The 13,667-nt window shown below is 32.5% G+C and overlaps 1 protein-coding gene across 3 annotated transcripts in view; it reads right to left on the reverse strand.

Moving 5' to 3' along the window:
- The window catches only part of PTPRK (protein tyrosine phosphatase receptor type K), a 721,956-nt gene that overhangs the window by 260,317 nt on the left and 447,972 nt on the right, over nt 1–13,667 (reverse strand). For all 3 annotated transcript variants that reach the window (XM_074187554.1, XM_074187553.1, XM_074187555.1), the window contains one exon: nt 7,110–7,403. In XM_074187554.1, coding sequence (XP_074043655.1) covers nt 7,110–7,403 — 294 coding nt within the window. The remainder of the gene's footprint in view (nt 1–7,109; nt 7,404–13,667) is intronic.

Consider the following 13,667-nt stretch of genomic DNA (forward strand, 5'->3'; position numbering starts at 1 on the left):
ATGATGCCCCCCTCTCATTTCTAGCATGAGATTCACTCCTTACCTTAAAAGACTCTCCTATTAAAAAAACATTTAAAAAAAGAATAATGATAGCTAGTAATCTCATAGTGCTTTAAGGTCTTCAAGACATTTTACAATTAATTAATTTTATTCATACAACTCTGGAATATAGATGTTATTTTTATCCTACTTTATAATAAGGAAACTGATGGAGAGAAGTTAAATGACTTGACCAGCATCAAATAGCTAGGAAGGATCTGGAGTCAGATTTAAACTCAGGTGTTCCTGTGCACAGGTCCAACACTCCATTCACTAAGCCTCAAAGCTACTTCCTACTTAAATACTGTGAAGAATAGAATGCAATAATTTTTTTCACAGTAAGTCATAGAGGTTTCAGACAAAATAGGAAAAGAGTGGTTGGTTTTGAAGGGAGAACTTGGAACTGAGGACAATTACTGGGAGGCTGAGAAAAACATTTAGAAGGTCTCAAAGCAAATTTCAAAAGTTTTACTAGGATAGCCTCAGGTCTAGATTAATCAATTTAACTATGTTTACAGACAAATAACAAATAACTCTAGGCCTCTTTTATTTGTAAAATAAGGAGATTAGAAAAGACAACCAAAAAAAAACTTTTTAAATTCCCTTCTAGTTCTAATACAGATGCCATAACCTTTTAATATGTCTTTCACTAGGAGCAGGGAGGTGGCTCAGTGTCATGAGTTCAAAGCTAGCTTTAGATACCTACTAGTTGTGAGACTCTGGACAAGTCATTTAATACTGTTGCTTCACTTTCATCATCAGCAAAATGAGCTAAAAAGGAAATGGCAAAAGACACTCCTGTATCTTTGCCTAAAAAAATCCAAATGAAAAGACAGATGCAACAAAACCAACTAACAACCAAAGGACCATATACTTCCCTTTAAAAAACATAAAAATAAATAATTCATATTTTCCGCCCTTTACTCATTAGAATTCCATATCTTTCTCGCACCTGGATAGTATATTCTTATTGAGAGCAACCCTTTTCATTAGAGACATCACAAGGTTTTCACCTCTCCTCTGTCATTACTGCATATATTCAATCATTAATCAAATTTTATTATTTACTTCTCCTCAACTTCTTGTCTAAGAGACTCTGTCTCTGACTCTTTGTCTATCTCTCTCTCTCTCTGCAGATAGCCTACAGAATAATCTCTACATTATTCCTTCCTAACTTTCTGGTCTTCCTAGATATTAGTTCCTTCTGGGTACTCTCTGGCTCAATTACATTGGCCACTTACCATTTCGTACATAAGACCCTATTTGTCCCACCACTGTACCACCATACCTTCTCTTCACTTGTCTTATGTAATCTCTGGCTCCCTTTAAGACTCAACAGTTTCTCTGACAAGTCCTTCCTGACCCTACCAGTTGCTTGTGTCATCCCCCCCCCCCAAAAAAAATTGCCTTTTATCCACTTTGTATAATTTCAGAATACAAATATATAAATAACTGTTGTTTTAACCATTAGAATATATGATCTTTGAAGACAGGGATTGCATTTTCCATTTTAATTTCAGTACATAAAAGAGGTCTTCAACAAAGTAGAAATTTAATATATGTTTATCAATAGATTAATCCAAAAGATAGAAGGGAGCAGTTATATGCCATTGGATTGAGTGCTTGTATTCTGAAAGCCCCAAGTTTGAATCCTGCCCAGTCACTTCCTAGTTGAAATACCCTGGACAAATCATTAAACCTCTCACCCTCAATTTTCTCATATGTTAAATAAAGGTAATAACAGCATCTGATTGCTGGGGTTATAATGGAAAAATAATGCAATGCAATGTTTTGAAAAATTTAAAATTATGAGAGAAATGCTAGTTATCATTCATAGCTAGATACTTAGTTATATAAAACTAACAAAATGCTATATAAATGATTTATTTTATTTTATTTTTTTAGGTTTTTGCAAGGCAAACGGGGTTAAGTGGCTTGCCCAAGGCCACACAGCTAGATAATTATTAAGTGTCTGAGATCAGATTTGACCCCAGGTACTCCTGACTCCAGGGCCTGTGCTTTATCCACTATGCAACCTAGCCACCCCCATAAATGATTTATTCTTATAGAGATAATATAATATTTTCTAGGTGATACTGACATCACTCTAAATATCTGCATCAGACTCTCCATCTTTAAGTAAATAATCAACACAAGGTTCTATCCTTAAGCAAAATGATAAGTATGCAGATTAGAAAAGGACATTAAACAACAACAACAACATATATTCCAAGGGTAGAAGTTTAGCCCTTTTCCAAAGTTTACTTTCATTTTCATAACACAAAACAACACACCAATGTGACTTACATTTTAAAAAGTGTAAGCGATCAATATAATATTATTTTGAAATACCAAGACATTTATAAATTTGAAAACAACTATGAGTATAAATTTTTACTTTCCTTCCCAAAATAAACATTTATTCCTCAAATAAAATTTCTCATACAATTTTATAATCATTCTTATCAAAGATATTGCAAAACATACTTTGAATATAAAAATTCAAAAGGATTTTCATCTTCATAATAAAGCATAACTACCATTAGGGTAAAATTTCATTTACTTTGAATGCTGTCACTATGAGTCATTATATAAATGTTCAATTGCAACTGATTTCGGAGTAGAATCAAAAAGTTAACACAAATGAAAAGGTGGCAAATTCACATTTAGCATATATTACCAGGAAAGAAAGAATGAACAGCCATCTGTAAATTAATTGCTATTTAAAATAGAAAAATGTTGTCCTGTCACTTTGGATGAACAAAAATAAAGAAAAGAAAAATTGTGGGATGGAAAAGAAAGCCAACTGCTAGAATATCATAAGTTCATAGAATTTTTGTTGTTAAATGAAAGAAGACTTCTAAACTTAATCTATACTTCTTTTCTCAGGAAGGTAGCAGTTGTCCCCCATACTCTCTCAAGTTCTTCTTTCTCCTTCAGCATACATGTACAATTGAACTTTAATGGAATAGAGGACTTTATTTAACAAATATTTATTAAATTCTTACTGTATGCAGAATACTTTACTATGTCTAAGAAATCAACAATTTTTGATGAATGTTAACATTATGAGAGAGGTAGTAGCACAGAAGAGTGGGATAATTCAGAACACAGAGTTGTCTGCAGAATGAAATGGTAAAGTAGGAGCAATTCTAAGATCTCTTTTAGTTCCCCATCCCCAATATTTTATTTATTTCTTTTCAACTACATGCAATGGCAATTTTCAACAATCTTTATTCCCTCTTTATTAATATTTTGTTTGTTTTCCAATTATATACAGTAGTAGTTTTCACCTATCATTTTCTGTAAGGTTTTGAATGTTACAATTTTTCCTTCCCACTCCCTCTACCCATTCCCCCACAGAAAGCATTCTGATAATCTTTACATTGTTTCCATGCTATACATTGATCAAAACAGAATGTGTTGAGAGAAAAATCACATCCTTGAAGAAAAAATAAAATATTAGAGATAGCAAAATTATATAGTATGTAAGACACTTAAAAAAATTGAATGCAATAGACTTTGGTCTTTGTTTAAACTGCACAATTCTTTTCTCGATATGGGTGGTATTCTCCATCACAGGTGCTCTATAATTGTCTCACTGATAGAATGAGCAAGTCCATTAAGTTTGATCATCACCCCCATATTGCTGCTAAGATGTACAATGTTCTTCTGGTTCTGCTCATTCTTGCTCAACATCAGTTCATGTAAGTTTTTCCAGGCTTCTCTGAAATTCCATCCCTCTTGGTTTCTAATAGAACAATAGTGTTCCATAACATACATATACCACAATTAGTTCAGCCATTCCCCAATCGATGGACATTCACTCAATTTCCAATTCTTTGCTACCACAACAACAATCTTTTTTTTGCAACATTTTAAGTTTCACTTTTTTCTCCCTTCCTCTTTTCCTCCCCTCTCCCTCTGACAGAAAACAATCTAACATAGGCTATATATGTATAACTGTACAAAACATAGATCTACATTAATATACCATTTGGTTTTAAATTTATGATTTTATAACCTCTTGACTCTCCCTACATTTATAATAATTTATTCTTCAATTGGTTGCCTGTAAAGGGGCTTTTTTCCCAATCTTTTATCCTTTGGCCTTCTTTCTCTATGACTTTAAAAGTAGCTGAACAATTCCACAGCTTCAACTACAACCTCAAGTTCAGTCCTTGCTCCTATGCTGTAGACTCACATTCTCAATAACCTAATACAAACTTCCAACAATACCATAAACTCCAATCAATTTATGAAACACAATCAACATTTCCCTCCCCCAAAATCTGTATGGCCTCATGAGTCCTATATTTCTCTCATTGGCACTATCTTTCTCCCAATCACTGAAGCTCAAACTCAGAATAATCTCTGATGACTTTTATCCCCAGATAAAAAGCTCCAGACAATCAAACAAGTCTAGTGGATTATTTCACAAGCATCTTTCCCCTACAATTTCTACTAACACCCACCTGAGTTTGATCCTTATTTCCACTTATCTGAATTACTTCTGTGTTTACTTCAGTGGTTTCTGGTTTGTGAATGGTTTCTCTGGAATTTAACCTACACACCAGTTATCACATTAATATTCCAACTACACTGGCTCAGTCATATCTCTATGATGAGACAAAAACTTTCATTAGCTGCCTGAGTTTGCGAAGTAAGGTTAAAAAATTCTTCAACTAGTATTTATGATATATAAAATTTACTTCAGCATACTGTTTTAACTCAATTTATAATATCACTTTACATTGAATAAATCTTAGACATTTGCAGCACCACATCTTTTCCTGTGATGGTGATCTTAAGCAAAGGATACCCACTCATTAATGTCAGTTTAAATTATTTTCAACTTAGTCTTCTTTCATAGACTTCAATGAAGCCTTCCTTATTCCTAACTTCCCCCTTCCAGCTGGAAAGATTTTTCCTCATCTAATCTATGACCAATTAACTTATTCTTGTTTCCATTCATCACATTCCAATTTCAGCAATATTTATCCCTAAATGCATCTTAATATTAATAACACTGTTGGTGAGTAAAGATGGAAGTCAGGAGTTTATACCATAATGTGTTCTCTACCACTTAGCACAAATAGGTATATGATTTTCACTTATTCTCTTTTTTCTACAATGACAGGTTATAAACTTAATAAAGTATTATGCCTTTTCATTATTCTCAACAAAGTATACAGCACTTGTTCTATAATAGCAATGAATTTGAATGTTGGAGAAAAGACTGAAGGACACATGAGATGCCTCTCATTTTGGATTCTACATATCCAAAAGTTGAACATGAGGAAGAAGTATCCATTTAAATCTGTCTAGAACTTTTTCCCCTTCTACAGTTTGTTACATTGTCCTTAAAAAGGATATTAATAATACCAAAACACTAAAAAGAAAATGAAAAGTTTAAAATGTTCAATTCTTACTGAAGAAATTTGTTTCAATATTTTCTATGGAAAGTAACTGCCTAGCAACTGATTGACAAGTGGCAAATCATCAAACAATTAGTATGACTGAATTTTAATCCCTGATTTTGGTAATTTAACTAGTGAGTTCAATAAGGTCTATCAAAGATATCAAAAATAGCATTAGACGATTAAAAGATTGACATTGATTACTATATGAAATCAGCTGGCACTAAAATTAAGCTTGTGTCATACATATGAATCGTCAGTATATATAGACAACTTCAGAATATGAAATCCTAGGTATCAAATGATTTCTGTATATTAAAGAAGTATTTTAAAGACAGAAAGACAGAGATCATGAAATTTGCAATAAACAATAAGGAAAAGAAAGGCTACTAAAATATTAAATCCAAATAAAATTAAAGGCACTGTTCAAAATGATAAATAAGATATCTTCAAAGTCCTGTTTGAATCCCTTTCAAAATCTAAAATAATTAAATTACAAGAAGACTTGCAACAAAAATGTGCAATTAAGCAATATTTTGAACTGATAATGGAAGCCACAGTAATTCTGCTTTGACAATCTCAGAATAAAAATACCTATTTTAATTGTCATAGCCAACGGTTTCAAAATTACATTAAATAAATAATTTGTTTGCTGAGATAATTAAATCTGTGAATTTTTTCTCTATATCCAAAAGATGTCAAGTGATTAAGTATCTTCCATCTTTTAACATTCTATTATATTAGACATCCCTTTCTCTCTTTCAAAATTCCCTTCTACTTTTTCTGCCTCCAATTCTTTCATTAGCTATTCTCTCATAAAGTTTTCCTTTTGTATTTCTCCACTGTCTACTTTCAAGGTCATTGTAGTATAAAGGTTCTTCAGTGATTTTGGAATTACAATTATATGGAGAGCAAATAGTCTTTAGACTGTAGGAGCCTATCAGGGCAATCAAGAATGGCTAGCAACAGTTTTCTAATGAGGATTAGGCACAGAGCTTTGTCTCCAATATAGGTCTTTCATTCTACAATGCCAAATGTGCATTTTGCAGTAAATCATCATCATGTTATTAGGCAAGAAATCTCCCGGCAATGTAAAGACTCAGGAGATGGTTGAACACAAGATCTTTGTTCTTGATGGCTTATATACTTGCACCTGTCAAAAAGTCTTAACATAAGATATGTAGGGGAAGCTAGATTCACCAGATGACTAATACACACTGATTCAACAATGCACAATATAGAAAAGGTCATAAATAGATAATCACTAAAATAAAAAATAGAAGTGTCATAACAAAACAAAAATAAGTTGCTAGTGGATTGTCTAGGTTAAGAGAGATAAATCTAATAGCTGAAATGATGTTATATGAACTAAGGGATTTATATCTTATAAAAGAACTCATAAACAAACACTTTTTCAGACAAAGAAACCTTTGAAAAATGAATATAACTAAGCTCCTTAAATTTTTTGTTTCTAAGCACACACATTACTTCAAGTAAAAAACTATCAAAATGTTTTTGTTTTCATCTATTGTATCTCATTAGATAATGCTAAAATAAGAAGCAGAAATGGAAGAAAAATAATTAAAACATATCATTTGTTAAAGGGATGTTTCACCATTAGAATAAAGAATAACAGCTATTCATTCTTACCAGCACATTTAGTTCTGGTGATAAGTGGCGGTCCGGGCATTCCTGTTCCACCTTCTCCAGGTCTTGTGAGTAAAACACGAATCTCATATTCAGTATCTGGGTCTAGGTGCCATAGTTTATAGGTTGGTGCATTGACAGCATGAGTTTCTGTCCAGGATCCTGATGTCATGCGATACTCCACTTCTTTCAAAATAATGGGTCCATCACCAATAATGGAATTGGCATTTAACTGAATCAACAAATATGTAGGTCCAACACCAAGCAGCTGGGGAGGAGCTATAGGGCGAGGGGGTTCTAAGAGAAATGAATAAGAAAATAATTAGAAGAAAACCAAATAACATAATTATAAAATACAGAAAAGCTTCTATATTACTTGTACAAGTGAAACATAATCAAGCAGAAAAATAAACAAATGGATGATGATCTATAGAGTGGTTTGGCAATAATAAAATACATTTTATTGATCAAATACATTCTTTAAAGGAGGTGAACATTCACAAGTTTTGATTAAAAAATAAAAATAGAAAGGGTTTTTGAAAAGGACATCTCTTATCATTAGTTATGATTGTAATGCTCATTACTTGAAAATGGGAACATAATGAAATAGTGTACTAGTATGCCAATTCCTTTATAAAATAAAAGGTAATAATCTGCTGTAAAACTTTAAAAACTGGCCAATTGATGCTATGAAAAAATAATTAGCATTCTGTGGAGAAATTGGACTTTACGGAAGCTCTGGATACAATTTCTTTTTATTTAAGACCCATTGTCAAAAAAGAGAATTGCAACTGTTCCCTTCATCCACACTACCAAAACAGAACATTATACATTGCACCTAGATAAACTTTTTTTTCTGAAGTTGTAAACTGGATCCTCACACTGTATGCCCTGTTCTTGAGCAGTCTTATGAAATCTTCCACTAACACAAATATGAATTTGTTCTACTTCTTAATGTAGCACGGGTATGTTTGTTCAAATCAGATTGAATGTAATGGAGAAATAGAATTATAGCTATACTATTAATGTAGTCAGTAAAATTACGTAAAGAAAGAAATGTATTCATTCCATTTACTATATGTTATCATGTACAATACTTTTTAATGCTTTAGGCCTTTCCAGGAAAGTGATGAGGTGATGGGAATAAATAAAAGCATAATCAGTATGTTTTTGCTCTGCAAATCTCAAAGGAAACTGGCCAGGGAAAATTAAAATGGAAGGAAAACTATAGGAAAATTACTTTGTATACTAATATATATATATATTTCAACAAGCCATATGCATTTTATTTGCAAGGCAATGGGGTTAAATGCTTGCCCAAGGCCACACAGCTAGGTAATTATTAAGTGTCTGAGGCTGGATTTGAACTCAGGTACTCCTGACTCCAGGACCAGTACTTTATCCACTGCGCCACCTAGCTGCCCCAAAATTTATTTCCTTACCAGATGATTAATATATTGACAAAACTAAGTTAACTGTGAAACAGTTCTTAATTCATAGTACACTAGATCTCTATCAGCTATAAAAAAAAGTTACTAATTCAGCTTAGTAACAACCTGAAGGTATTGGTCATAATTATGAACAATGAATAAAGGTCTGTTTAACAAAGTTGTATTGACTTAAACTATACAGTTACCAAGAACCTTGAGTAAATACTAGTAAAGGATCATAAAAAGGAATTAAATTTCATCCATCAAACTCTATTCTTTGTCACTCCAAACACAAAACACAAAAACCTAAGAGCCTAAAACATGTAATAAAACTACAAAACTGAATTTTGTTTTTGTTTTTGTTTTTTAGTTTTTACAAGGCAATCGGGTTAAGTGGCTTGCCCAAAGCCACACAGCTAGGTAATGATTAAGTGTTTTGAGGGCCTGATTTGAAATCAGGTTCTGCTGACTCCAGGGCTGGTGCTCTATCCACTGTGCCACCTAGCTGCCCCCAAAACTGAATTTTTTCAAGTTAAAAAAAAGATAATCATAGAATAATAAGATCATCTTTAGCTGGAAGGGGTCTTGAAGCTACTTACATCAAACAACAAATTTGTCCTTATTTTGTGAGGGGCATAATATTTATTTCCTTCACTTGACAAATGAAGCAACTAAGGCTCAATGAGGTTAATCTCCATCATTATTATGATGATTACTTCTAAAAATACACTTATGAGTTTATGGAGATCCTATGTGGAATGCCTTCTTTCTACAGCCAGTTGCTTTGAAGAAGTCAGTGTTTGAATGTACATATTAAATGGTTAGTCAAATATTAAGTGAAAACCAAAGTCAGAGAAGCAGTTCAATGTCCAAACTATGACAATTTTGGGTGCCACTAAGAAGCATATATTTTGATTAACAACATGATTATAACAAGTTAAATTCAGCATTAATGAGACTAGTATACAAATGCATATTGAATTTATTATGATAGAGGTAAAGAGTATTCCTATATTAGCATACATATTTTGTTTTAGGCCCTGGAGCAAAAGAAGTCTTATTTATAAAATCTCTATTCATTTCAATAAACTATGCATGCATTTTAATCATAGCAAATGAACAAGTAATTGTTCTGCAGCATTATTAATATTCTTCATAACGTAATACTCTAGGAAACCCAGAGGTATGGTGTAACCAAAATTCCAGTAGGACACTAGGTATCAATTGAAGCATATAATCCCAAGCTATCAGATAAAACTTTTCTGATGCTGCCCAATTAACTTTCAATTACTGATTGAAAGTTATTCTAAAATCAACCATACAAAAAATTCCTAATCAAAATCTTGAACTGTATAATTTGCTTTAAAATTTCAAACTGCTAGGAGCTTAAAATAAAGAAAAAATCAACCTATAGCATAATCCGATTACTTTCATTTCAATATTATCATTGCTTCAAATTTCATTTCAAATAAGAAAATAGAAATAAATCACACAAGTGAAAAAGCACAGATAAAATACTCAAGACCAAAAAAAACAAGACAAAGACAAAATCAAAATTATATTTAAGGTATAAGTGATAATGAAATTCTCCCCCCCCCTTCTAAGAGCTATATTATTTATCCATTAAATTCTTTTTCCTTTCTCATCTACCATCAAATCTTATCATTCATTTTAAAATGTACACATGAGGGGCAGCTGGGTGGCAGAGTGCAAAGAGCACTGGCCCTGGAGTCAGGAGTACCTGAATTCAAATCCAGCCGCAGACAATAATTACCTAGCTGTGTGGTCTTGGGCAAGCCACATAACCCCATCTCCTTGCTAAACAAACCCCAAACAAACCTAAAAATGATCAAATTAAAAACATGTACACATGAAATTTCTCAATTAGGCCTCAGGAAAAAAAAAGATTTAAAAAATAAATCCCAGCACTTTAATAGAAAGAAAAATGCAAGCTATGAATCCAGAGGGTAATTAGGTAGTCCAGCACATATGAAAGTTGGTTTACAGTCAGGAAGATCTGAGGTCAAACCTTCCCTTTTACTCTTAATGGCTGTGTCAATTAATAGCTCTGTGATATAAACAGCCATGTCAGATAAATAGTCTGTTTCTATTCAGTTTCCCTGAATGTAAAATGGTGATTAGAATAATTAATAATAATAATAATAATAATAATAATAATAATAATAATAATATTTCACAGGGTTGTGAGGATGAAATGAGCTAATATTTTAAGTGTTTAGCAAGGTACCTGATATATAGCAGGCATTTAATAGGTGTTTTTTCCATACTCCTTTCAACGCACCTATATTCAAACTCCTTTGCTTCCATCTATTCCTATGATTTTAATAACTCCCTAAATTCCTAACAGTTCAATCCAATTAGACTCATGAAACACCTACCACATGCAGGGAACTGTGCTACGATTTGCAGAAATATAAATACGAGTCAAATGAAGCACCTGCCCTCATGAAGTCTGGAATTGGTAAAGGAGAAACAAATATATCCAGAAATAACTATAATAGGAAATCTGATCTAATAAGGGTATAAGATAAGGACTTTTCAAGGTTTGAGAAAGAAAAGAGAATTGTTTACCAAAGTATTTAGGAAGACTTTTTGGAAGGGGTTTGCCTTTGAGCTGTAGCTTCAAGGACTGATGTCCTATACAGAAATTAGATCTCAGAAAAGACCATCATTCTATCTCCTCCAAAAATAAAAATAACACCTCTTACCCACCAGGTTTGATCTAGTTTGTCAATGACCTTCTTCAAATAAACATGCATTAAACTACAAATATGGACTGAAAAATACAAAATACAATGGACATAACATCTTCTTTGAGTGATCATGATAATTATTAACATAACTATGAAAAGCATCTTACAACAGTAATCTCTCAAGTTGTTTTGTGTAATTTTTTTATTCTGAGGCTGAATGTTACACAAGTCACATGTGATAAAAGTTCAATTGACTTCTATTAAAAAAAGGCATTTTTTAGTCATTTGGTTCACTCTTGCTAGTTTTTCACTTATCAATTTAAAAGTCTACAATTGTGGGAATTCAGGTTGTATTGAAACAAGGCTGGGATAGATGGAAAACACTGACAATCTAATGGATACATTAGGGTACATAGGACTTAAAGGTTATTATTATTATAATTATAATTGAAGACAAGAACTACATTTGTCTCAAATACCACTGATATTATATATTTATATTTGGGTACCTATTTAATCTTCTTGTTGATTGTTTGGATTTAATACATCTTTATAAACTATAAATAAATGAAATACTTTATTGCTTCTAAAATTTATATTGAAAATATGGAGTGGGGTGGCTAGGTCGTGCAGTGGAAAGAGCACCAGCCCTGGAGTCAGGAGTACCTGGGTTGAAATCCAGTCTCAGAGACTTAATAATTACCTAGCTGTGTGGCCTTGGGCAAGCCACTTAACCCCATTCGCCTTGCAAAAACCTAAAAAAAAATATGGATGCAAGCAACATTCCTGGGTCTAGATATTTTAAACAATATTTCTAGAATATGTTCTCAGGTAATATTAAAGGATTCATAATTGAATGACTTCATTCTTGGGTCTTAAGAAGGATATCATTGATCGTGAGGAACATCATATAATTTTCAAACATAGAGATCAACTTTGAATTTCAAAGTAGATTTTCTCCCCTGTGACCCAGAATATTGGGTATGGTTCTTTCAAGAAGTTTTATTTGATATGCTGGCTATAGACTATGGCATAATGTTAAAAGATTTTACACTGTGCTATCATGTGGCAATATATTTTACTTTAGAACTATAACGTTAAATGGGTCCATTCAGTCTAGAAAATAGGAAAAATTTGAAAGTTGGAAAGTAGTACAATATTTTATTAATTATATTTAACATTTGTTAACATTTTACAGGTGTGACTCCTCTACAGAAGAGCAAGATTAGAGCGTCTCAGGAGACTTTTGACTTAAATTTAACGTATCTAGGAAGTACTGAAATCCAAACTCAAATCCAGGTCCTCCTTAGTGAAATAAAACCAAGAAAATATATAGCTACATAAAACAAAATTTACTCAATCTCAATTTCTAACAATTAGCTCAATGAAACTTGATTTTGTTCTATTCCTACTGGTGGATAGAGTTCCTTCTCCTTTTCATAGTCTTTCCAGTTCCCCAAAATCAAATTATTCATTTTTACATTTTTGTCCAAAAAATGTAGAGGTGTTGTAGAAGTATAACAGCTTCAGTTGTTTTCTATATAAATATATTACTATAGTCATAGCAATGAATTATGTGGTACTAAGTCCATCATCAAGGAACAGTTTAAACTAACTTTGCAGGACCAGAACTCCAAAGATAAGATTCTACTAAGAATAATACAATGTTTGGCCTTAAAAAATTTGTGACTGAAATTATCTTCAAAAATAAGATATACCCCCTTGAATTTTGTACCTTCTAACTAATAGCTCCTTCTGACATTGATACACAGCACTTACAAAATGTTACTATTTAATTAAAGGAGTTAGTTGACTGGAACAAAAGAACACTTTCTAAGCAATTGCTTAGTGACCATGTGGCATCAAATGATTTATCCAGCTCATATAAAAAGGCACTTTTGCAAACCTAGCAATAATTCTTACTGGTCATTTACTACAATCAGAGTGATTAAGAATATGCATAGTATTATTCTTTACAGAAACAGAATCTTTGTGTTATATTGCAGATTTTATTCATTCATTTTAGTCTTGACTGACTCCTTGTGACCCAAGGAGGTCACAAGGGGTTTCTTGGTAAAGATACTGGTTGTAGTTTTCCATTTACATCTCCAGTTCATTCTTTAGATGAGGAAGCTATGGCAATGAGGGCCAAGGGACTTGCCCAGGATAGAATGCCAGAGACCTGATTTGAACTCAGGAAGATGTGTCTATTTGACTCTAGGTTCAGCAATGAGCCACCTAGCTGCCCTACATTTTAAATTTAATCTGGCCATATACTGAAATGGTCAAGAATATGAATGAAGAAAAGATACTGAAAAGAAGGTTATATATTTGAGGCCCAGAATATAAACCAGAAATTTCTTTTATCACAACTTCATTTAACTTATTACACACAAACCTGCTCATGTTAAATATGC

Source organism: Macrotis lagotis, chromosome 5 (genome assembly GCF_037893015.1).
Source record: "Macrotis lagotis isolate mMagLag1 chromosome 5, bilby.v1.9.chrom.fasta, whole genome shotgun sequence".
Taxonomy (NCBI): domain Eukaryota; kingdom Metazoa; phylum Chordata; class Mammalia; order Peramelemorphia; family Peramelidae; genus Macrotis; species Macrotis lagotis.